This window comes from Mercenaria mercenaria, chromosome 3 (assembly GCF_021730395.1).
Source record: "Mercenaria mercenaria strain notata chromosome 3, MADL_Memer_1, whole genome shotgun sequence".
Lineage (NCBI taxonomy): Eukaryota > Metazoa > Mollusca > Bivalvia > Venerida > Veneridae > Mercenaria > Mercenaria mercenaria.
Genome location: NC_069363.1, coordinates 3,403,698 through 3,431,340, shown reverse-complemented (window position 1 = coordinate 3,431,340; position 27,643 = coordinate 3,403,698). Strand labels below are relative to the sequence as shown.

The following is a 27,643-nucleotide window of genomic DNA, read 5'->3' as shown; positions in this document are numbered from 1 at the left end:
AGTACGTAATTCTGTGCATTTACTTTATTTAAACTATTTTCAAATAACCATTATTTGCTGAAAGATTTTTATGAGTCTATTGCTCTGAATAATAATCAATATTTTGCTTCTTTTGTGTAGTTATATTGAAATGTTATGAGGAATGTAAGAAAATAGACGATGGTAACCAAGTTATTTGTAATATAGTTGTGTGAAAGGTTACTTGTTACGGCCATTTTCAAATAAAAAATCTAGCAGTTTGATTTGTAATACCTATTTTTTAGGTTCCGTTGATAATTTGTTACTTATATACTTAAATTAAGATCTAAAATTGTTCAAATTTCAGTAGAAAATTGGGTTTCTTGAATTAAATTGATGTTACCATGGAAACGAAGCCCGTGACCTATATATCTAAATGTGAAATTCAATAGCGTTGACATTGGTCTATTTAAGAAACACAGCTTCGGCTTTTTATTTTCATTTTAACAATATCCATGAGAATAATAACAGCATGCTGAACGATTTTTCCATGAAAAATGCCAGACGAGGGGTACTGCTGTAAGTATTCTAAGCTGTGAAATTTGTTTGAATAAATGCAAATAACACGAAAATATAACTTACGTTAGAAATAATATGTTTTAAAGCTACATTAACTAGAAAGATAATCTTATTCAATATTTTTTTTTTATAAGAAATTACTACAAAAAGCAAGACATAAGCTATTTTAAACATCTCTGTTGCCATGGTTTCTTTAAACTTTGAGAAAAATAGGGTACCATGTAAAGTGTTTGGTATTTTGCTGATAATATTACCCAAATATTCCATGTTGGTCATTAACAGAATGGCACTGAAGCCGTCGAAAACCCGTATTTTTATACAAAGTTGTTTAAAAATGAGAGAAAATGCGTTACCATGGAAACACGAGCCCCGCGACATATACATTTTAAGCTTATATTAGAAAGCTAACGTGCAAACTAGTAAAATTATCAATTATGCAGACTTTTACGGATATCAATGAAACTAAAATACACTGAACAGTGTTAAATATCCGTATTTTCCTTCTTCTTTCAATATGAAATACCTTTGGAAGGTCATGTTCTTCAAACCTGGATAAAAACTGAACTTGAAGAGACAGAGACAAACGAAATTGAGATTGTAGCAGTTAAAACTTCATATTACACGAAATACAAAAAAATGCTGCGGTTCAACTAATTTCAGTTTACCCTTGTAACAAGGTAACCTACCTCCTTAAAGCATTTTATAGATAGTTGCCGTAATTGTATATGAATTTCAAGGAAATTATATAAATGTTATCATGAACCCACCAATCTGCACTATAATTGTGAATATATTTTTGTTTCACGAATCCCTATGGATGTTTTCTTCTCGTTTCTGACTTTGAAATACACAATCCCTTTCAACTTCAATGCCGACGAAATTGTTTAAGAAATATGTATGTATAAATGTTTAGAAATTGTATGTTCTCAATTTTGACACCTATGTTCTTAATTTTGACACCCGACGCTTTCTGACACTAAAATTAGCCCGCTAGTACTTGCTTAGGAATCTGCAAATATATTTTTTACTGACATTCAAAACAAACATTTCTACTACAGTATACCAGTGGTAGAACAAAACAGCATGTGGTCCACAGTAACGCTGCTTAAGAATTCCAGATGAAAAAAGCCCTCAAAAATGTGCCATGATGTTTTTGTGGACATTTTTTCTTAAGTTTCAGTTCCTTACATTCAACTTATTCCACACCAGAAAGCTTATATTGGAATAAGTTCAAAATCAAAAGTTAAAATAATCAGCCTATGTTAATTCTTTCTACAGTACATTTATACGCATGGCTACATTGGTAACAACATACGGCTATTTTCATAGGTATTAAGAAGTATTTGCAAAGATTTTGTCGCTAACATGTTTTATAAATTAAAATCTTTCAGATGTACTGCAACATGTCAGATTGCTGTGAATATTTTAGAAAGTCCAGTAGATGTTCTACTTTTAAAAGTTTTTTTCCTCACACTGTTTCGTCATAATATTCCGTCCGAGCAATCTATTCATCTTTCTGTAAATAGAGAAATACACCCTCAAAAAGGCGTCTCAAAATTTCGTCATCCTCCATCGAAATCACGTGCCTAAAATATTCAAATGGATTATATCTTCGTATAAGCGGAAACACATGTTTTAAAACTATTTTCATTATTTCTCCAACTGTTAGATAGAACAGCGACTTGTGTATGATTTTTCTCTGCGTAAGTATTTTGAACTGGGACGGCGGAATACAAAACAATGAGAGAGCTGCTTGTTCTGCAAGTTCAAGAAAAATTATTCTCTGTTGAAATATTTCCTTTGGTACACCAGTCATCTCTCTGACCAATGGGCACCGAAGTAACACGCTACTTCCTTCTTCTATCATTAAGTCTAAACGATATATCAATTCTACTCTTTCTTTCTCATATATTCTGTTTTTTAACATATTGTTAGATGGAAGCATGTAATTTGGAAGATATCTCCATGTCACACATTTTTTAAAACGTTTAAGCAGGTGAAACAAACAATCACCGAATTTTTCTCTCGTGAACTTCTCAGCAGGAGTCTCTTCAATCATCCAGAAAATTATATTTTTCACAACGTAAGAACTTACGTTTTCGCAAACTGGATGTAATTCATGTTTTGTTAGCATTTTCAATGCGGCATACAACTTTATTTGCGTGTCACTAAAACTATGTACTAATGTTTGTTCAGCTAAAGTAACAGAAATTCTCCACTGTAAGACTTCATCAACACTTTCTCTAACACCTACGGGTACGACAAACACATCTAGATCTTTTACCTTGTCTAGCAAGTCCTTGCTCGGCCAGCCACACATTCTCTTTCGATTGCACCAATCGTTAATTATTGACGGAGACGAACACGGCAAAGCTAAAACACGATCTACTGACAAGTTGTCTAAAAATGGCAATTCGCATATGATTTTTCGTGCTGGACCTGTAGTGTCATCGAACACGAATTGTTGCCTAGCAATTCCTTCACGGTGATGATCCACAGCGGCTGTAAATACCTGATCATTTCTAAGATAATGATAGCCATTTTTTTGAACAAGTGCATTCTGTATGTTTCTGATGAACTGTTTGTCGTTTCTTGAATACTCAATTGACATCAATCGTAGCATTGTGTATCCACTTTCGACATTTTCAAACTCTAGTTGGAATAAAACGGGGGCATTTGCCATTGTGTTAGAACGTGTATAACTGTCAGCACATTTAACACAACGCTGAACATAAAGCATGTCCACATCACTGTTGCCCCATATACCAATGCCTTCTCCGCGGCTTCCGAGAATTAGGACATCAATGTTTTTTCGCTTAGATCTTCTACAAAATAATGTACTATTTTCTGCTATGGCATTGTATATTTTTACTCTTTTCTCTGACATAGTTTTTGTATATCCAAGCTGTTCTAAGGCGTCATAATAGTCGTGTGTAGAAGTTGAGGAATTATTCCAACCTGTCGCCATTACTCTATGAGAAAATGAGTTTAAACGGTACAGAGAAACACAGATTTATGAAACTATCGCAAAAATAGCAAAAGTTTAAACTATCAACTTTTTAACCTTAGGAATATAATAAGGGAAATTTTAAAAGATGTAATTAAGTACCTGCTTTATCTATTGAAAATGCAGAGTTTTAACAACCAAGGTTTTCAAGATATTTCCGTTTCTCCGATTATGTAAATGATTGAATATCACCTTCTCATCTGCAGCAAAAACATCCCTGTTTTTGTTTATTCGAAAGATTATTGCAAAGATAAGAATGTCGGTTTTTGTTGAAAGCGATAATCTAATGTATTATATTTCTTCTATTGTTACCGCGGTTCGGTAAATGCGTATCACTTTACTGATATGTTCATAATTTGATGAATGAAATGTCATCTGCTTAAATGCAATTTGATAAACAAAAATAGTTTAGCTCACCTGAGCAACAAGTGTTCGGATGAGCTATTATCATCACTAAGTGTTTGTTGAACGTCGTCCGTCCGTCCTGCGTCAAACCGTCGTTCGTTCTTCCATCCACACTTTTCTTCAATCTCCTATGAACACTGATGAAACTTGGTCTTGGTATTCCTTATATGGCCGTCTTCAACTATATCTCAGACGGTTTTGTTTGGTTGCAAATAGTATTAAAAATAGAAAAATTTTCAAATGACATCTCATAAACCCCAAGTCCATTACAGAAATGTTCTTCGGGTGGCTGCCTATCAATGTTTCTCAGATTATCCCGATTCGTATAAAACATGACTACCTTGTATAGGGTTTGGGGAGGTGGGCGTGATCACTTTACCCTACAAGAATATTATATAAAAATAGTCTTGTCAGAGCCTGCTGGTCAAATTTTTAAATAATAACATATATGATCCTTGGAAACTCTTAACCGAGTTTATTCTGATAATTCCGATTCTTCAAAATCATGGTCCCCAGAGTGTGTGGGAACTTTTCATATTATGTATATAGTGAAACCTTCAGCCAGACTTTAAAATGATTTTACATGTATGTTCCGTGGGTGACTCTCAAATTGATCAAATATTTCCGGTTCGTCATGGAGCATGGCCGCTGGAGATAAGTATAATAACAAAAATCTCAGAATAACATCTCGTAAACCGTTTGTCTGATTCTGAAATAATTTCACAGAAATTTACTTTGGGTAGCCACCTATGAAGAAATTTTTCCAATTTATCAAAAGTGTGGCCACTATAGCTAAGACTATCTTCAAACTTTTCAAACGCCATCTCCTCCTTAACAACTAGTCCGACTTTGAAATAGTTTCAGAATAAGGTTCCTTAGGTGGCCGCCTACTAAAACGTCTTATATGGTGTCAAATGTCATTGTTACTTTAAAAAGGTTCTAAAACTTGATAGGCATATTGCTTTGGGTGTATAATACTCGCGTAAAATGTATTCTTATAATTATAATGAGCAAGCGTAAAATATTCTTTTGTGTTGGAATTGGAGCTTATTTACTATATATCGAAACTATATTTCACCCTTTTAAGGAAAACTCTATGTGCTCCTCTGGGCATTATTTTAGACACATTATTTTTACACTCTATTTTATAAAAGCACCGGCCGTTCGAAATCAAGCGTAAAATAATAGACTGGTTTTCGTGTGTACTCTCAAATTCATACACATAAAATAATAATAGATTTAAAATCCATGTAGTTCTTTTTTTAATTGTTTTACCTAAATATCCAGGATATATGGAGATCCTGACGAAATAATATATTGAATGCAGTACCTATTCCAGCAATATTTAAACAGGTAACTTAACTAACACTGTCATAATAAACGCCTGTAACAAAACCTTGGACGACACCCATAAAGTAAATTATTTAATAATTAATCATCTAACTGATCACGATCGTATGCTTTTTTATTTCGAATATGGACAAAAAACTATAGAGGGCTTCCATGAATATGGACGCTTTAGGTTGCATAACGTATTTAATGGTACCAAGGTTTACGCACTCGTCAGAATGATCAGATTCGTTAACTTAATATATCTATGTACAGGCCTATCATTATCAACCCAATTAAAGACGAATTGTATAAATCGTAAAGAATAGATGGGGCCAATACCGAACTCCATTATGAGGCATACAGACAAAAAATAGGAAAATGGCGTGAAAAAAAATGGTAGTCGCATAATAGCGGATCTTAGATCATACACCACCACTACAATTTGGGGTCTCATTTTTTAGTTATTTTTACTGCATATTTCCGGACTACTTTCATTAATTAATTAAATAATATACATGATCTTTCCATTCTGTACTATGAATAGTGCACACCAACAATGACAGACCTTGAAGCAAAACTTTTTATCATTTTATCAATTCATTCTGTTAAACAAATATTATTTTTTGAAACTGTAATGAAAAATAAATATTTATTTCTCAACAACTTTGTATTTAATTTGGTTGAAAAAAAAAATCTATTAGAACCATAGACATACTAAGACACTTGCCACAGGTACATACGGTGATAGGTGATCCTTAGTAAGGTTGAATTGTCGGCAACCAATGGATGGAAACTTACACGAGGAATCTTTTAAAATATCTACCACACTTAATTGACCCATTATACAAAACGTTTTACTATGATAAAACAATAAAGTAAAATAAAATCTGACTTTTAAGATCGGTCGTAGAAATGTGTGCGTAACCATGGACAACGGTTGATAAAACTGGTCAAGTTCGAAAATTCATATTTTAAAAAATAATTTTAAACTAAAACAACTGAATATTTTTGTTTGTTTGTTTGCTTTGGGTTTAACGCCATTTTTCAACAGTAATTCAGTTATTTATGTAACGGCGGGGAATATTTTTTTTTTTTTTTTTTTTTTTTTGTGAAACTTGACACATGGTATCATAACTTGACAGATTTAGTTGTCGAAAACTAGTATTGGTTGGTGTAGTTCATTCATTTAATATCGAGTATACAATTATATTTAGGTCATTTGTATCACGATTTCTATGTTTTATATGAATCACTCTCGTCTCTTCATTCTTGATTAAACCTTTGACATTATTGGTATCATCATTTTAGTGTGATGAGCGCAAAGTAATCGTGCTACATGTACCATTTTTAAGTATGACGCGACCAGAGATAGAACCCATGACCTCACACACTGTAGTTTGTGCTCTATCACTAGGTTGCAAGGCGGTTAAGAGTTGAACCTTTTTGCCAGTCAAAAATGCTGATGGGACTGCGAACGTAGGTTTTTCCCAAAGCAGTATAGACAATATACATGTAGATAAAATAAATTTTTTGGTTAGAACAGTGCATTTTTATTAGATAACGAAAACGTAGTTTGACTTGTGCCAATCTGTGGGGTAGGCGGCACCGTGTATCTGATCATTCAGGGGACATGTAACTGTATAAAAGTGTGATTATATGGTTTATAAATTTATACATTACATTACATCAGTTTTGTAAATCGTATGGTATGGTATGGAGTACAAACTAAAAGTTAACAGCACAATACATTATTCTGCGACACAAAACCTTCAGTATAGCCGGTGTACCGTGAACTCATCAAAACCAAGTGTTCAGACTGTCATCAAAATATGTTTTTAAGCATGTACAATTAACATTCCATACAAAATAGTGATATGATTTAGCACATGTTTTCAGCTTAGTCACTGTGAAAAATGGCAAGCTAGCATCTTATGTCTCAGTTTTACGTTTGTTCAGCAGTCTTCATCTGTAACACCATCTCACTGAAATAAAAAAACAAAATAAATTCAGTTAAAATGCAATACCGTTTACCTGAAATATAAAACATGCAGTCTCGATAAAATATTGATCTATTATCAGTCTTCTAAAATAAAAATGCAATCAAAATAGATAGAGTCATCGTATCATTTTTATTCTATTCTAAACAGGTCGTAGTCTTGTTAAATGACTGGTGTCCAAATCACCCTTGCTATGTTTGCCGATGGTATTTTTCTAGTCATGCACAAATGTTTTTATACATATATACCTGGAATTATAATCAAACATTTAATTGTTATTTGGAATCGTTTGTTGAATGTCGTATACAGCTATGACAATGCAATCATTGCGTCTAAAATGTCTGCCGTGTTACTTCATTTATATTATTGAAATATCTTTCTGTTTCTAGTACGACATTCATAACTTCTTTAACCACTTTTAAAGTTTAACAAAGAAACTACCTACGAAAGTCTGTGTAAGGCATACACGTTCAATGGTGCTTAATTTTCTGTTTATCTTTTTTTTCAAACAATTGAAATTGAGTGATGTCTATAATCCACTGGAATGCATGGTGTGATAATGCTCATGTCTGCTATATTCACCTGTAAAGCGGTGTACTGTAGAATGATACAAAGCAGTGCGCAACTAAACGAAAATAAACAAATTCAAAAGTAACAGAATACTAGAGATTTTTGACACATGTCTCCTACCACACAGCACGAAGAGACTGTAAACTGTAATAACTCCGGGGAAAATCATGGAACCATAACCATTGATATTCACAACTAGGCTTAGCAGCCATCAATACTGTGAAGCTTGGTGGAAATCCAGTACAGGAGAAGTAGCACAGGCATGGAAGAATTTGACAAATCAAGTGTCGGTGAGGCAAGTACTAGGTTTGGTACTAATATCTCCTGTAAGGTTTGGTGGAAATCTGCCCGAAGGTGTATTAGAAGATACCAAATTATCATAATTTTTGACAAATAAATGGCTATAACTCATCTGAAAATCACTGAACTGGAACTCTCCCACAGTGCGCAGAACTAGACTTGGTACTGATCACTCCTGAAAGGTTTGGTGGACATCAGCACAATTATACTAGTATGACAGAATTGACCAAAATATCATCAAAACTTAACAAATCAAGGGCCATAACTCTACTTATAATTATTGAATTGGAACATGCCGACGACAGGGCCATGATCACGTTTGTGAAGTCTGGTATAAATCTACCCGCGTGTTATGTTTGCTGGAGTCACGTTGGCAATAGACTATTCTACTTCTCAATATGAGTATCACCGAAAGATATCACACTCACTTAGCAATAAGATATCGTTTCATTGCCACTATGCTGAAATTTTACCTCAGGCATTATATGTACATGGTGTGATTCTATCAAAATGGATAGTTCCCTACGTTCATAAACAAGATAATTGACAGAACTGCTTATATTAATTGCCACTGCATAATTTAGAATGAAGAAGCTTTTTGAATTCACCAAAACCCAGCATTCCCTCTCCATAAGCTTAGCCTTTTCACTCATGTCTTTCTTCTAAAGTATTTCCTTTTTTTAAAAGAAATAGATTTTATTAGTTCAAAGCAGATGGAAATCGTAAAAAACGTGCAAAACATTTCAAACCTTGCTGGTACCTTTAACGTCATCATTGCTTGATAGACTTCACTATTTAAACAAAACATGTTTAAAGTGACTGATTTTGAATACTGAAGACATCTCATAATACTCATTTTAAAACAGTCCAAAAAAACAACTTCGTAATGGTTTGTTTAAAGATAAATTCCTGTTGATATACATACATGCAAATTATAAAAAAAAAACGGTCATATTATTATCGCCACAATTGACTTACTTAAACTGTATGTCAACACGAATGTCTTTTTTTTCATAACACTGATTACCGTACCAGATGTTGAATAATCCTATTGACTTTGATTGTCAATAGGAGATAACCGACTCTTGATCATGTGATTCTCTACAATGGTTAATAGTACCATATTATGAATGCTATAGGTCTATGCTATAGATATATAAAGATACTTTGATGATGATTAGCAGATGGAAAAGTAAAAAAAATGTAAATCTAATAGGAAAATTGAATAATGATCATTTTAGTCCTGTTTATTTGGTATCACTTAGTTACTAAAGTAGGAAAATGTGACCCGTCTCCTTGTTGACATCATTTGTATTTTCTTATGTATACAAATGTCAAGTTATTATCCTAGATAAGTACGATATTTCCGAAATAGGCCTTTTGTATACTGTGTCTGTTTACCCGCCATGTTTTCTATCAAAAACGGAGTGATGCTAGACAAACATTTCAAAATGATGTCTACATTGTCCATCAGGAAGGCATCTTTAAGAAACTATATACAATACACTAAGTACACTAAAAGGACAGACGATAAAAGACTTGTACATAATATTTGTTCAATGTCTTAAATATGTCTCAAACGGAAAATATTGTAAATTATTTCTTCAAACATCAAAGACTGCATACAAGATAAACATTTGTTGAGGTAATTACTACCAAGTTTGACAAAACACTGTAAGCATATTTAGTTTCTTTTTCTGTATTATTTATAAAGAAATAGTTTTCTTTACCTGTAGTCTACTTCTCCATCCCCATCTTTGTCAAGAGCATTTGCAAACATTTCAATTTTGTATAGTGATAATGGAACACCTGCCTCCTGTGTAACAAAGTAGAGGTTTAGAATTCTAAGTAAAATTTATTTTTCTTATTCTTATATTTATTATCAAGCATGTGGTTTAATATCTCCAATGTTTGTCGAAAATGAATTATTAATATGTACTAATTCGACAGACCGAGGATACATATATTCAAGTACATCGTGAAACTCTGGACTATTGACAATTCTGTTTCATAAATGCTGTAAAATCAATTAGTATCTCACTGTCTTCGAAACATGTATGATTAGCGTTTGAATTCTTCATAGATTTAGGTTTCAAGTGTACTGATAAAAATCATGACTCATATTTGGGGTGAAATCTGTGTAGACATACTTGTCTTTTCCTTTACTGACAATTCTGGCACCGGCGTAGAAATTACTAGTCGTTTGAGAAAAATATTGTGTCGCAACCACGGAGGTATATTACCTCCATGGTAAGAACAGGCAAAACAACTTAAATCTGGGTGTTTCCCGTAACGTCATGTCAAATAATGTTCATGCTATACAATAATACATCAGCTGAAATACCGTAATCCGACCTATTTATTGTAAACAAAGTAAAAAGGATGATGCTTTTGGCACTGGCCTCCTTCTAAAAAACCATCTTTCTTTTCAAATGAAAAACTCATCAAAATGACATATTTCTGACAGCACGTGCATACAGTAGGTTTTGGAAACAATGCCTAGATCAATTCGGAAAAAATACAGATGACTGAAAAAGTACTCTTCACATCCGTAAGTCTGGCGCTGGTATAAGAAAGATATAAGATGTTGATTTTAACATAGAATTAATCTTTGAAAACTCTGACTCAGGTTCTTCAAATAATCACGTGCATAGGGCAATTTAATTTATATTAGATATCCTTAACTCATTTTATGATATTATGGCATACACTTCTTTGAAACATGACTTGACACGATTGTGATAGTGTTTTTGAATTTCAATAACCATGTATGGTGTAACAAACACAATATTTACCATATGAGCCGCGCCATGGGAAAACCAACATAGTGGGTTTGCGACCAGCATGGATCCAGACCAGCCTGCTGTTCACCTTTAAAGCCTACTGCAATTAGAGAAACCATTAGCGAACAGCATGGATCCTGACCAGACTGCGCCGATGCGCAGGCTGGTCTGGATCCATGCTGGTCGCAAACCCACTACGTTGGTTTTCCCATGGCACGACTCATATTCTCTTTGTTTTAACATATCTATCTGTTTGACAAAAGACCTACAATACCTTTAATCCTTCCTGGAATTCCTGTAAACTAACACTCATAGAATCATCAGAATCGAATCTTTCAAACAGTTCCACTAGTGACACATTATTTTCCTTGCAGAAGTCTCTTAGACACTCTAGTCCTTCTTTTAAAATGTCCGCAACAGAATCTGATTTGTTCTTTCCGTAGTTTGAGGCGTATCCATGTAAGATGTTTATGTGGCGATGCATGTCTTTTAGGTTCTGTATATGAGCTTCAAACTTAGGACTGTATGTACAATCCTAATAAAAAAGTAAAGGTGATAATAAGGTGTCAAGAAAAATCTGCAAACTGTGCAACTATATCATTGGAAAGAAATGATGTGGATCATAGCAGATAAAAGTATTTTGAATTTTAAAATAATGTAACGCCAGTTAAATCAGAGATTCCCGATAGTCTACTGTTATACGAGAATGGTTAAAAATGCTGTAAAAGTTAAATGAAGAAACTTGTTTTTCTCGACGTGAAATATCTGGATTATACAATTAAGTATTGACAGAATGATACTTATGTCTTTTTGCTAACATCATAAGTAAATCACATATCATACAAATCATTATTACCGTAAGATCGAGAGTTTCTAGTTTTAATGCTGGATAGTTTCTAAGAATTGCAAGTGCTGCTTCTGCAAATTCCTCAGGTATGTTGTTCTTTCCAACCTGAAAAAGATCCAAATTGTACAACAGTTATTTACGATAAGCTTGTACACATGTGTTTAACATTTTACTGGAAACATAACACTACAATGAATAAAAAAACAACTTTTATTCAGTGTATGTGAAAGGTATGATACCATGTCGAGCTAGATCTAATTGCGGATGAATTTTAATCTTAATTAAATCTATTTTGTGTGCATTATCGCATACTTTAACTCTATGACATTAAGGGATTTGATTCAAACGCAATGTACAAGGCCTGAAATACACCAAATTGTCTGCTATATTTAACAAAGGAATTTTTTTCCTCGTTTTGATGATGTTATATAAATATTGCATTCCTGAGAGGGTAATATGAAAAATGTTCACCGCGAGATATATGAATATTGACCGAGGCGCCAGCCGAGGTCTATATTCATATTTCGAGGGGTGAACATTTTTCATATCACTCTCTCAGGAATGCAATATTCATTTTATTATACCGAAAACTTATAAAGGTCAAAGCATTTACTGGAAAATCAACATAATGATTTATTTAACATTAAAAAGTAATTACTAACCAAATAATGAAGACAGAATTAAAGAGTCTTTACTTGTTAGCACTCATAATTTGTGGCGACTTTGCTGTGTAATAAGACTTTTCTGATAGATTTAGTCGAGACGTTTACATATCGCTGACCCCTATGTCTATTCTTATATTTAAACATTGCGTCAATCAGTAACATTCGATAAACGCGATAACTTTCTTTTTTCTAAACGAAACATATAAGTGTGAGCACTCATTTTCTTAGTTAGATCATTTCAAAACTTTTGATTCAATATTTGATGAAAACATTGTTTTCGAAATATTTTGCAGGTAGCATAAAAAAGAAACGGCCGTGTTCGCACATGCAAGAGCACCAGAAAAGGGTAATTTAATCCTAACGTATAATTATTTAAGCGCCTCGTCTGAAAATTTATCGACTAGTCTTTTAATCAATGCGAAAGTATCAATCTCTCATCGGGTGATATGAAAAAATATCACATGCGCAGGAAAACAAAATAACACTGTTGCGCATGTGATATGAAATTATGGATCATATCACCTGCGCAGAAATTGAAAATTACGATTTTGCGCATGTGATATAAAATCACTGGAGAATATAATATATTATTCAAGTTTAACTAATGGGAAATTTGCATTGGAAATTTTTGTGAGGTATAATAAAATGAAATAGATCTATCGAAAAAATGCATAAAGGATATTTGTTTAGTATTTCAGTGTAAGATCGAAAAATCTTTCACCGATTGAACATCACATGCAATATTTTCCGCGAGTGGTGCATACATGTTAACCAGAAAATATTTCCTTACATTTTATACCTTTTTAAATGTTTTTATCCAAGATTTTTCCAAGATTTTATTTACATTCTGCACAAGTCCCACAATAATGGGAAACATCAGCATAGCACACAATATAACGTCATGATAAAACATCACGTGTAACAATGGAAAACGGCTACTTAATTGTAGTTAATTAACAAGTATAATGTGTAGCCTTTGTGTTTTATACAGAATTAATATAATCATTTGAACAACATATCTATTTACAAGAAGAAAAAGAAAAAAGAGGAGAGATATGACAGGAGGCCCAAAGGGGCTGATACGCTCACCTGTTTGACCTAATTATAACATACATGTGTATATGTACTACAAAAGAAAGTATATACGTCAGACATAGGCGATCACAACAATTTCTGTACATTTGTGTATATGCAGTGTGTGAGAGTGTTGCAAAGCTTAAGTATAGTGTTTTCAAATATTGTGTCATTAGTTAATTTGTTTTGAAATAATCCATGATTTTCTCACAGAATAAGCTTAGCTTTTTAAGTGAAATTACATTTTCGCTTGATACTAAATTAACAAATTTGAACATACTTGGACGTATTCTTATATGTCTCTCTATGTATTTAACTCTGTAGTTTTCAAATATTGGGCATAAAAAACAAAATATCAAACTATATTTTTTTCGCCATGCGCTTCGGACAACGTCATACGCAATATCATGACGTCACCATGATGATATTGGTAAACATTTAACATTGTTGATTTTTAGATTATTTGACCTTTATATACGGCGAAGTAAATATTTTGTCGGGTTATAAATAAAAAATAAAAGACACTTCATTTTCTGACAAATTCATCTGCGTAATAGGATTTAATTTTCCAAGCAGTAATGTTTTAGGTATAAGATATTAAAAAAAATATCGAACACCTGCGTTTAACAAGTCTTGAATGTTACTTACAGTTTAACATTTTCGTGCAGAGAGATAAGAAGATTCTCTGATGTTTTGCTACCCAAAAATAACTAACTTAATTTGGTGGTGTTTGATTAAGAGTATTTGTTATGTTGATAAAAATCCCGACATGACCGATCATACGACTATTACGTCCTAGTTTGGCTTGTGAAATTTCATATGATGTTTTTCATTAGAAATGACAAGCATACATATGACTTTACGGTAGAAGTGGACCTCCAAGAACATTTTCGGGTTAGTGATTTGAAACAATGATTAGATCTAAATCATTTTTTTCCGATAATACCTTGATCGACATTTTTTTGGAAAGAACTTTTCATTATTTTAAAGTGAAATTCATTCGCATTCAAGTGTAGTTCCGAAACAATGATTATCCCGCTGTTTGCGACAGTGAAAGTTAGAATTATAATCAATTATATTTCAATTTTCTTTGGAATACATGAAATTTATAATTACGTATTTTCACTATTTAAACTTTTCGTGGTCGTCCAGTTTATTTGTGTGACTACTTCTCTGAAATATCAACATCTACCTTCAAAATAGTCAGCGACTCATTCAAGTTTAACGATGTAATGAGTTTCATGAATCCATCATGTCCAATTCTGCAGCACGTGAGGTCAAGTGACGTCAGCACCGTGTTGACTTTTAAAGCCTTGGCAAACTCGACGGCACCATCGTCTCCAATACCGTTCCATGAGAAGTTGAAATCCTTTATATAAATGTTTTCCTAAAACAAAGAAAAATATTTAAATGAAAATTAACAAAAGTAGTTATATGTGTATTTTTATAATATCTATGAAAAACAATATTTTATTTCCAATGATTAAACGGTATGCAAATGAATTGATGAATAATTTTTTGGCATCATTTTTGTGTCGTTTACTTAAATTGTTCTGCTAGTGAAAAGTATGGACGGTTATCTTTATAAAAAAATATATTGTCAATATATATAACATACTCAGTAATAAACTCCAACTAGAGATGCTTTTGAGAAAAGCGCATGTCACCCAAGTAGTTATATATATGGGGGTGCGAGCACACTTTTGACCCAAATTAATTTTAACCCTTGACCTAAACCGACCAATGCTGACCAATTTCAACAAATTTAAAACAAATTTTAACAAATTATTGTTAAAACCTATAGTAAAATATGATTAAAGATAATTTTAAACACTTCCACCAAATATTTGCCAAAATCCTGCCAAGTGGCAGCAATGTGGCAGTCGCTGCCAACTTGACAAACTTTTGGCAGAACGTTGGCAAACACAAATTCAACCAATCAAAAGTCTGCCATTTTCTGCCAAGTGGCAGCAATGTGACAATGTCTGCCAACTTGGCAAACTTTTGGCAAAACTTTGGCAGATTATTTTTATTGATAAAATGTAACTTATTTGATCTTATTTTGAATTAATAACTACATTATTAGTCTTTAAATAATTTTAAATACATTTGATATAGATGAGTTTACAAAATAAAATATATTGTTTGAAAGAAAGAAGATTTACTGATAATATAAATCCTCATTATGTTACAACAAAAAACGGGAGAAAAATGATAAGGGCTACTTGTTCATCTTGTGGAAAAATGAAATCAAAGTTTGTTAAAAGTACTATCAAAGCAGGTAATTTAGATATTCACAAAGCAATGTTACCTTTATTACCTAAGAAAGGTTTAACACTTCCAGGATATAATTATTGTGGGCCAGGAAATCCCCTAGATAATGGACCCCCTGTCAATGAACTGGATGCAGTATGTATGGACCATGATTTTTGCTATGACTCAAGACTAAGTAAAAGTGAATGTGACAAAAAAATGCTTTCCAATTTAAATAAAACTAAATCAAAAACATTTGGAGAAAAGATTGCAAAACATTTAGTTGTAAAACCTATAATTAAAACAAAATACACACTTGGTCTTGGACAAAAACAAAAATCAAAAAACGGGAAAAGGGGGTAGAGTATACCCCCGAAATAAATTGGAGCGATGAATTAGCAGAAGAATTACACAAACCAATTAAAAGGAAATTTAGGAAACGAAGAGTGATAGTTAATGATATTGATGATACTTGGTCAGCTGATTTAGTTGACATGCAAGCTTTTTCAAAATATAATAAAGGAGTAAAGTACTTGTTAACTGTTATTGATATATTTAGTAAATATGCTTGGGTTATTCCATTAAAGAATAAAACTGGAGAATCTGTTACTGAAGCATTTGAAAAAATAATTTTAGAAGGACGATTACCAGTAAATTTATGGGTAGATGAAGGAAAAGAATTTTATAATAAAAAGTTTGAATCATTTTTGAATAAAAATAAGATTAATATGTACCATACATTTAATGAAGGAAAGGCTGTAGTAATAGAAAGATTTAATAGAAGTTTAAAAAGAATAATGTGGAAATATTTTACAGCAAATAATACTTATACTTATTTAAATAATTTGCAGGATATGGTTGATAAATATAACAAAACAAAACATTCTAGTATAAAAATGAGACCAACCGAAGCTAGTAAAAACTTAAATAAAGGAAACTGTTTACTTTAATTTATATGGTGATTTAAAGATACCAAAGAGCAAAGCAAAATTTAAAATTGGTGATCGAGTTCGCTTAAGCAAACTTAAAAGACATTTTGAAAAAGGATATACACCAAACTGGACAGAGGAAATATTTATAATTTATAAAATTAATAATACAAATCCCAGAACATACACTATTAAAGTTTTAAATAATGAAATAGTTAAAGGGTTCATTTTATGAACAAGAACTTTTACCTACTACACAAGAAGTTTTTAGAATAGAAAAAGTTATTAGACGAGACTATAAAAAAAAACAAGCTTTAGTAAAATGGAAAGGTTATAGTGAAAAATTTAATAGTTGGGTACCATTTAGCGATCTTGAACAAATTTAATTTAGAAATAAAAAGTTTAATTATATAAATGAGCAATAAAAATCTAATTTCTAATAATAATGGAATAGAAACAATAGATCAATTAATTATTCACTTAACTAAACTAGCTGCTGCTTACAGAAAAAGTTATAAATTTTGTGGGAGAGTAAATACTGGATTATATATTACAGCAGGTATTTTTGGTTGTTCAGCTGCATTAGTACTTGTTCCAGCTATTCCTATATTTGTAGCAGTTGCTGGCGCTGTTCCATCAGTAATTACCATATTTACTAACAGACTAAAACTTGACGACAAGAAATTTATTTTAAAATCACATCATCACAAAATAAAACAACTTATAACAAAAGCACGGATTGGAAAAGTAAATAAAGAAGATCCAAATAAAGTTATTCAGGATATTTTTACAATACTATTAGAAATGCAGAAAGAAAAAAATTATTCAACACCTCTTGAAATGCACATGAAGGAATTTAAACTTAACGGATATAAAAGTAAAAAAGAAGAAGAGCTGTATTAGCTTTAACTTTAATTAAAGATTTTTTCTATAAGTATTTTATATAAATGAGAAAAATTATATCAGTTGAAGGTAATATTGCATCAGGAAAAAGTACGTTTTTAGATATTATTAAAGAATATAATCCTAATTTTAATATAATTCCAGAACCAATTCACGAATGGCAAAATGTTATGGATCCACATGCAACCGAAGGTTCCAGCTTCGCAAATTATAATTCATATAACCTTTTTGAACTTGCTGCTCAAGAACCTTCCAAATATTTATTTCCTTTTCAGCTAACAACTTTAAACAGTCATATAAAAATGTTATCTTCTGCTAAACAGTTTGATGGTGTTTCTGTCCTTGAACGTTGTTATTTAACTAACAGTAACGTTTTTACAAAACAACATCACGACAATGGTGTTATAAATGACCCCGAGTGGGCAGTATACAATCTTTTCTTAACTGATCATATTATAAAACCATATGGAAAAAACCCAATTGATGGATTTGTTTATGTTAAAACCGACCCAGAAATATGTTTTAAAAGACTTCAAAAAAGAAACAGAACGGAAGAAAACAAAGTTGGTTTAGATTATTTAGAAAAACTTCACAAACTACACGAAGAATGGTTAAACAGAATGTTTCAAGAAGGTATTAAAATTTTAACAGTTGATAACAATTTAGAAAAAATGACTTTAAAATCTTATTCAAAAGATATAGATAATATAAACAAATTTCTCAAATCAATATAATTTCATTAGGTGTGTTTTTAAAGATTTTTTTCTATAAGTATATTATATAGATGGTTAATAGAAAGGTAGATAGAATGATTATACCAAAATTATCTAGCACTTTAGGAGAAATAATGAATCCAGATGAAAATTCATATAAGAAAGTTCTTAAAAGAAGAAATGTTATTAAATCAAAACTTGATCAAATAGTTAGCGATGAATATAAAAACCACGTCATTGATAAATTACAAAATGTTATAGATCCTTATCTTTTAAAAAATAATTTATTTGAATGGGACTGTGGTTGTCTATTAACTGAAGAAGAAAATGCTGAAAGATTATGTGATTTTCCCAGACCAAATAATATTCGAAACAATCCTAAAAAAGTTATTGCAACCGATTGTGACACTAATGAAGGAAAAACATATAAAAGCACTTATGCAGCATCCAAAGACCTTAATATTAATTCAGGGTTAATAACAATGTGCTGCAAAGGAAAAAACCAAGTTAAAAGCGGAATATCAAAAACCAGCGGAAAAAGATATAAATTTAAATATTTTAATTCATCTTAAAGATAATTTAAAACTTTATTTATTTTATTATTTTTTTAATTATTTTTTTAATTATTTTTTTAATCTTTTTTTCCTAGTGATTTTTTTTTCTAAATATAATATATAGATGGAAATCGAGAGATCTTCAAAACAATATTATAAGAAATTTGAAATTAAAATTACATATAGACAAGATCCAAAGAATCAATTATATTTAACTATAAACGACTCATGAAATACTTAAATCTGAACTTAAAACTTTAAAAGGTATAAAAATAAACGTTGTTTTAAAAATAACTTTTGCAAAAATGGATAAAACTGATACAATATATAAATCAGCTTATTTTCAATCAAAGGCTTTAGAAATTATTAACACAAATGAAATAAAAAAAACTTTACATCAAGCTTTTGATGAAATAATAAATAGAATTGGTAATTGGATTTCAGAAGGAAGTGGCTGGAGAATAGAATCAGTTGATGCTCATTATATAAATAGATATAAGTATAGTCCATTGGCTGCTTCAAGTTATTTAGAATTACCAAAACCATTACAAAATTCAATGAAAGGATTAATAAATATAAAGAATGATGATAATGAATGTTTTAGATGGTGTCATTTAGCTTATAAATTTCCTGTTAAAGAAAACCCTCATAGAGTTTCGAAATATAAAAAACATATAAACGATCTTGATTATACTGGAATTAAATTTCCTGTTACATTAAATCAAATACCTAAAATAGAAGTTTTAAATGAAATATCATTTAATATATTTGGTTATGAAGAAAATAGTATTTATCCATTGTACATATCAAAATATCAATACGAAGAACACTGTGACATGTTGCTAATTACTAATGATAAAATAAATGATAAAATAAATGATAAAATAACTGATGATGACTGTAAGCCCTCAAGAACTGTAGTCCAACATTATGTTTGGATAAAAGACTTTAATAGATTAATGTTTAACAAAACCAAACATAAAGAAAAAAAACATTTTTGTAAATCATGTCTACAGAATTTTTCACAAGAAAGAATATTAAAAGAACATATTCCAAATTGTTTAGCTATTAATGGTATCCAAGGCGTAAAAATGCCAAAAGAGGGAAGTAAAGTACAATTTAAAAATTATCATAAAGGTTTAGCAGTACCTTTTGTAATTTATGCTGATTTTGAATCAATAACTAAAAAAGTTTTAACTGCTTTACCATCAACTGAATCTTCATTTACTGAACCATATCAAAATCATATAGATTGTGGTTACGGCTATAAAGTTGTTTGTTGTTATGACGATAAATATACTAAACCAACCCAGATTTATAGAGGTACTAATGCAGTTTATAAGTTTATTGAAAAAATGCTTGAGGAAAATGAATATTGTAAAGAAATATTTAAAGAACATTTCAACAAAGAACTAAGAATGTCTAAAAATGATTCAACCGAATTTAAAAAACAAAAGTTTTGTTATATTTGTGAAAAAGAATATAAGGAAAATGAAAATCCTGTCCGTGACCATTGTCATATAACAGGAAAATTCAGAGGAAGTGCTCACTCAGAATGTAATATTAATTTTAAACTAACACATAAAATTCCTGTTATTTTTCATAATTTAAGAGGTTATGACGGTCATTTTATTATGCAACAAATAGGGAAATTCAAAAAAGAAATTAATGTTATTCCTAACAATATGGAAAGATATATGGCATTTATGATTTCTGACTTGGTCTTTATTGATTCATTCCAGTTTATGTCTCAATCATTGGATAACCTAGTAAAAAATATTCCAGAATTTAAATATTTATCTAAAGAATTTAATAAAATATAGAATTATTAAAAACAAAAGGTGTTTATCCATATGATTACATGGATTCATTTAAAAAATTCAAAGAAACAAAATTACCTTCTAAAGAAGAGTTTTATTCAATTTTAAATGAAACTAATATTTCTGATAATGAATATGAACATGCTAAAAATGTTTGGAATAAATTTAAAATTAAAACAATGGGAGAATATCATGATCTATATTTAAAAACTGACGTATTACTTTTAGCTGATGTATTCGAAAATTTTAGAAAACTATGTTTAGAGTACTACAAATTAGATCCTTGTCATTATTTTAGTAGTCCTGGTTTAGCTTGGGATGCAATGTTAAAAATGACTGGAATTAAGTTAGATTTAATAACTGATATTGATATGTATCTTTTTATTGAAAAGGGACTGAGAGGAGGAATAAGTTATATTTCAAACAGATACAGTAAAGCAAACAATAAATATATGAAGGATTATAATTCAAAAGAAGAAAGCAAATACATTATGTACCTCGACGCCAATAACCTTTACGGTTGGGCTATGTGTCAACCTTTACCCTCTGGAAACTTTAAATTTATATCCGAAAAACAATTTAAGAAATTAATTGGAAAAGGTAAAACTAACTTTATTGTTGAATGTGATCTTGAATATCCAAAAGAATTACATAAAACCCACAATGATTATCCTTTAGCTCCTGAAAAAATTAAAATACCAGACGAATGGCTTTCCAATTATAGTAAAAATATTAAAACAGAATTTGAAATAGGAAAAAGTAATGTAAAGAAGTTGGTTCCAACTTTAATGAAAAAACAAAATTATGTAGTTCATTTTAAAAATCTTGAACTATATACACAATTAGGGTTAAAAGTAACAAAAATACATAAAATATTAACTTTTGACGAAAGTCCTTGGTTAAAAAAGTATATTGATTTTAATACTCAAAAAAGATCTAAAGCAAAAAATTCATTTGAAAAAGACTTTTTTAAGTTAATGAACAATTCTGTATTCGGTAAGACGATGGAGAATTTACGCAAGAGGGTTAATATTAAATTAACTCATGATGAAAATATTTTATTAAAATACATAGCCAAACCTTCATTGTTAGTTTCAACGATGTTTAACTCTAACCTTTTGGAATTCATAGAATAAAAGAAAGTTTGTTATTAAACAGACCTTGTTATGTTGGAATGTGCATTCTAGATTTATCAAAATACTTAATGTATGATTTTCATTATAATTACATTAAAGAAAAGTACGAGGGTAATTGTAAATTACTATTCACTGACACTGATTCATTATGTTATGAAATAAAAACCAAAGATGCATATGAGGATTTTTATAAGGACAAAGATTTATTTGATAATAGCGATTATGATAGTAATTCAAAATTTTATTTTGATAATAATAAAAAAGTAATTGGAAAATTTAAAGATGAAGCTGCCGGCATTCCCATTGTTGAATTTGTCGGATTAAGAAGTAAAATGTATTCATATTTATTAGAAAACGAAGTTAATGTTAAAAAATGTAAAAGGAATTAAAAAACTTTTTGTTAAGAAAACAATAGTTCATAAAAATTACAAAGATACTTTGTTTAATTCAACCCAAAGTAATCACACCTTTAAAGTTATTCGTTCTGATAAACACAATCTTTCCAGTTATGTTATAAATAAAACATCTTTATCATGTTATGATGATAAAAGATATATTCTTGATAATGGTATTGATACATTAGCTTATTCTTAAATTAATTAAAGTTTTTATTAAAGTTTTTATTAAAGTTTTTATTAAATTATAGAACCATAAATTGTTAACTGAATATTTTTAACGTTTAAAGAATTAATATAAATAACATCATTTATTTTAAATTCATTTGCATAATTAATAGAAATAGATTCATTTTTTCTGTTATTTTTTACATCGTAACTTTGAAGAATTACATTTTCTTTATTTTTTAATTGTAATTTAGCTTCTCCTTTATCTAATTTAATTGCATCAACAAGAATAATTAAAATGCAATTAAAATTAATTGTTACATTATTACCTTTTTGAACTAAACCAGGACTAGCATTTACAGTTTTCCATTGAAATAATCCACCATCAGTATCTTGGGTATAACATGTTAAAAACAATGGAGGTTTTCTTATTAATTGCCTTTCTATTTGTTTTTCTATTTTATTTACTTTTTCATTTATATTATTGAATATTCCCATTATATTAATTATTCCAGTTAAATAAATGTCCTTTTTTATTAAAATAATTTATAATAGCTTGTTCATTTACTCTTTGATTATTAATTTTTAGTATTTTATACAATAAATCATACAACGGTACTTTATCTTGTAACATTTTAATGAAAAATAAACAATAATATCCACAAAGCATACTTGTTTTGTCTTGATATTGAACATTGTTGTATTTTACATTTGGTATATACTGAATTACTTCTTTTGGCGGAGGAAGTCCAAATGGGTCAAAGTACATATTATTTAAGTAACAAACCCAATGTGTTCCAGGTCCAGCAGAGTCATCTAAATTGATTATTCCGCACTCGTCCTTTACTTTTGATTTTAATAAATTTAATAAATTATTTCTACTAAATACACCCCTAAAGTTTTTAATTTTTAATTGTTTTACCCATTGTTCAATTTCAAAGTTAGAAATAGGTTTGTTTATAAATTTTATTTTTTTTTTTGCTATAGGAATTCGTCTGTAAGGTCTCCGTTGAGAATCAATCTGTAGTCCTTTCCCACTTAACAAAGATGTAATCAAAGGTATTCCTAGACTAGCAGCCAACATACCTAAAAAGCCACCGTCTTGTTTTTGTTTTTGTGTTAATTTAATCACTCCAGATCCTACTAGTTGCTTTCTTTGATTAGGTGTAAGATATGGTGATATTATATTTCTCTTATCATCAGCTACTGAAATCATTCCATTTCCAAGTATTTTACTAACACCAGTACTGGCTAGCCCAGATAAAGCACCAATGCCTAGAGGGCCTAAAATTTTTGCAGCTATTTTTGCTGCCATTGGAAGAATTGTTTTTCCTAACAAACCAGCCAAAGCTCCTAAAAATCCACCATTTTGACCTTGACTGGACATTTGTTTCTTTGAAATTGTAATTTCTAATCCCTTCTTATTTGCAACAGCTTTTTTAATTTGATTAATTTGTGTTTTTGTTAATAATAAAGGGAAGTTTCCATGTAATTGTTCATGTTTTAATCTAAAAGTATGTGGAATTTTGTTGTTGTAGGCTCGGGCTAAATTTTTCTTTTGTCCGTCTGTAAGGTTAATTTTATATTCAATATAATTTGATGACATTATATACTTTATATTTATTTTAATTTATATTTATTTTATTTAAACAATAACAAGTTCATTTCCAATAGTATTTATTTCAACTGTTTCCTCATATAATACAATTGCGTAAACACGGACATGTGCTGCCGGCCGAACATTTAATTTAGCTGTTAATGTAATGTGTTTAGGATCTTCTGTTATTGCTTCCTTTTTATATTCCAAGTTAAAATGAACAAATCCAAACAAACTTTGAAAATTTGATCTATTTAGCAGACTTCCAGTAGTCTTATTATTTTGTTTATAATAATAATTAATTACATCATCATATATTCTTGATATACTTGTGTATTCTGTTTCTGGATAAAAAACACCATTACCAACTTCAAGACGACAAGAGCTCAAAATACAAGTATTATCATCTGCTGCATCAACTTTAAATGTATCTAATAAATGTGGATTCCGTCTTTGTGCATTACTTTTATCAGGTCGTTGTAAATAAACAAATACATGTTGTGGTTTTGTTATACCAGCTGTTATTCTAAAAGTTATGTCCGTCTGTCGTGTATCAGTTGATTGCGTCATCATTTCCCTAAGGTATGACCATCTTGCTTTTTTAAATCTTTCAGTAGCAATTAGTTCAAACCCAAATTCATTAAAAACCAAACGTGGAACCCATAGAATTAATTTTGTTACAATTACTCTACCAGCATCAGCAGCATTAGCTCTAAAAATTAATTCATCATCATCTGTCAGCTGCAGTGTTATTTGAATTTGACTTGGAGGTAAAATATTAGTTTCTAAACCCTGAAAAAATGAATAATTATTTAATGGAATTTTAGTGTTTACCTCTTTACCACCTTCGATTAATGTTTTTCTTGATGCAAACCCCGAATTATATTTAGCTTCGGTTTTTCTGCTCTCAGCAGTATCATTTATATCTAAATAGATAAATTCATTTGTTCCAGTTGTTCTTACATAATCTTCAGATAGTTCAACCAAACTCTTTACATTTATTACTTTGTATAAATTATTACAATCATAAACAATTTTTCCATTTTGTTTAACCACTAACTGATCAATTAATGAAGCTGCATTATTAATTAAAGCAATTTGGTCTCCAACATCATAATTATTACCATCAGCAAGCTTATTTACTTTAAAACTTACTTCAAAATAACCATTAAACCAATCAAAATATGAACTTCTATCATTAATTGTAAAGTGATATCCGTTTTTTTGTTGCTTAACATTATTTCCCAAGACAGATATTAAAGCTGTATCTAATTGAATAGGAGTTAATTCATATCTTTCACAATATTGTTTTGTTCTAAACATGTATATATTATATATTATTTTATTTTTTATTTTAGTTTTTATTTTATTTTTTATAAATTAATCTGTTAATACGTTTTTGTTGAGCTAAAGTCCCAGATCCTGACAATATTCTATTTATTCTCATATGAATATCCTCCTCATTATCATTATTTTTATTATTATTTTTACTGTTATTCTTTTCTTGTAATTCCTTGGCAATTAAATTACCAACTGCCGGAGCAGGTTTCTTTTTAAATTTTTCAACAATTTTAGCTGCAGCCAAATTTCCAACTTCTGTTCCAACCTTTTTTGTTCCACTTTCAAGTGCTGCTTTTCCTACTGTTTCCAAAGCTTTTTTTCCAGCTGTGCTTATTGAGGATTGAATTAATTTCGTTAAAGTGTCAAAGATACCTGTCCCGTGTATGATTTCTTCTCCTGTGTGAGCATCAACATAAATAAATATTCCTTTATTTTTGTCATAAACTTTTTTGTACATTATATAAAACTAAAAGTTTTTAATTAAATTTCTTTTAAAATTAGTGTAAAACTTGTTTCAACCTCATTAAAATTAATTATTCTACCAAATACATCTGTAATATATATTCTAATTGAATTTATAATATATTTATTAATTTCAGAATATCCAACTCTTTGTGGTTCTTTTGTAAATGGATAAGCTCTTGTTAAATCTGCAGTACTTAAAGCATAGATAATATCACTGAAATTACCATCAACAAGTGAATTATCAATAAGATCACAATGAATGTAAATTGTATCCACAGAGTTAGTTATATTTGGTGTTTTAGTTCCCCATTCAGTTTTGTCTAATTTTTTTTCTCAAATCCAAGCAATGTATGAAAATTTGATATTTCCAAATCCAACTTAAAATTATCTGTAATTGAAATCAAAATCTTAAAACTACTTAAATCAAATTCCAAACTTATTGGAGCAATTTCTGATTTATCAAATTCATAATCATCATTACTTATTAATGTTTCCCTAATATAATTATTAATATCTGTGTAACTGTAAGAACCATTTGTAAATATAATATCTTTCCAATCCTTACCATTATGATAACGAATTCTTTTATTGTCATATTCATCACTAATATTATGCCAAGAGTAGGTCATAGTGTTTTAAAACTATCCAAACCAACAACATAAGTTTTATTTTTTATCTAAAATTAAAGAACGACTAAATCTGATTGTAAAATCACTCGGAGTATTTTTATTATCTTTAACTGTTTCAGAACTTAATACTATTTTTTGTTCCATTTATATATAATTAAAAACTTTAATTAAAATCTAAATTCAAGAAAAATAATTTTTATATAACATTTCATGTTGTTCTGGTAAAAGAGAATTCATTTTTAATAGTTCATCAATTATTCTAATACCTTCATTTTTTAGTTCTTCATTATTATTTCCAGCATCAATTGAACCACAAATTAACTCCAAGTCATTAACCAATTCTTTTGGATTACATGGACAAACGTCATAACCTTGTCCCCTAATTACTTTTTTAAATTTCATAGATCTTTTATTGATAGGTAATCCTGACTTTTCTGTTAATTCTTTAAATATTTTTATTGAATGAATTGAATGCTTTTTCTTATTGTTATATCTTTTATTAATCAAATCAATTAAATCATCATCAACTTTAGTGTTAATGACTTCTTTTCCAGTTATTCTATCCTTAGCAATTAACTTATTTTGGCCATAAAGTTTATTTAAGTTAATAATTAAATTACCATATTGTCCATTTGGTGAAACTTTATATGGGTTATGATGTTTTATTCCTTTTCCTTTTTTATATATACGATCCATACCAAGAATATAATTTAACCGGTATTTGTACATTATGAGTTGATTTTGATCATGTTTTAATTTTTTTGCTTTTTCTTGCTTATTGGGATCTTTTGATCTTGATTTGCTTGTTATCGGACCATTTAATTTTTTAATATCTTCAGTAACCTTATCTATTGTAGCTTCAAGAGTGGCTTTACTTATTTTATCTCGATTAGATTCATCTGCAGTAAAAAAGTCAAACATTTCAGACGATTTGTAATATTCATATTTTTCTAAAACATCATTATCCAAATCAGCATCTAAATCTATTTCATGTATTTTTTTTTCTTTCGGTCTTGCTCCCAATTCTTCTTCTGATTCTTCAAACACATCATCTTCATCATCCAAACCCATATGATCTTTAGGAAATTTTTTTTCTCCGTTATAATAATCTTCCAGTATTTTATCAACCTCTTTTTCGTCTAGTTTTTGTTGTAATGGTTGTAATGGTTGTTGTAGTCCCGGAGGTGGTGGTTCTTCTATTATCCCTGTCAATTTTTGTTGTC

The 27,643-nt window shown here is 29.9% G+C and overlaps 2 protein-coding genes across 6 annotated transcripts in view; both read right to left on the bottom strand.

Annotated features, from left to right (window-relative positions):
• Window positions 1-2,041: 2,041 nt before the first annotated feature.
• LOC123525952 (uncharacterized) lies at window positions 2,042-3,505 on the bottom strand. The gene has a single exon (XM_045305113.2). The coding sequence runs from the start codon at window positions 3,503-3,505 to the stop codon at window positions 2,042-2,044; it is 1,464 nt and encodes a 487-aa protein (XP_045161048.2).
• Window positions 3,506-5,916: 2,411 nt separating this feature from the next.
• Window positions 5,917-27,643, bottom strand: part of LOC123525571 (leucine-rich repeat-containing protein 74A-like) — a 39,302-nt gene continuing 17,575 nt past the window's right edge. For 3 of the 5 annotated variants that reach the window (XM_053537755.1, XM_045304715.2, XM_045304714.2), the window contains 6 exons: window positions 14,710-14,904; window positions 11,788-11,883; window positions 11,206-11,466; window positions 9,879-9,964; window positions 8,898-8,939; window positions 5,917-7,263 (listed from right to left, as the gene is read on the bottom strand). In XM_053537755.1, the coding sequence (XP_053393730.1) occupies window positions 7,224-7,263; window positions 8,898-8,939; window positions 9,879-9,964; window positions 11,206-11,466; window positions 11,788-11,883; window positions 14,710-14,904 (720 nt within the window). In that variant the 3' untranslated portion in view covers window positions 5,917-7,223. The remainder of the gene's footprint in view (window positions 7,264-8,897; window positions 8,940-9,878; window positions 9,965-11,205; window positions 11,467-11,787; window positions 11,884-14,709; window positions 14,905-27,643) is intronic. The other 2 variants (XM_053537758.1, XM_053537756.1) reach the window with 2 other exon arrangements.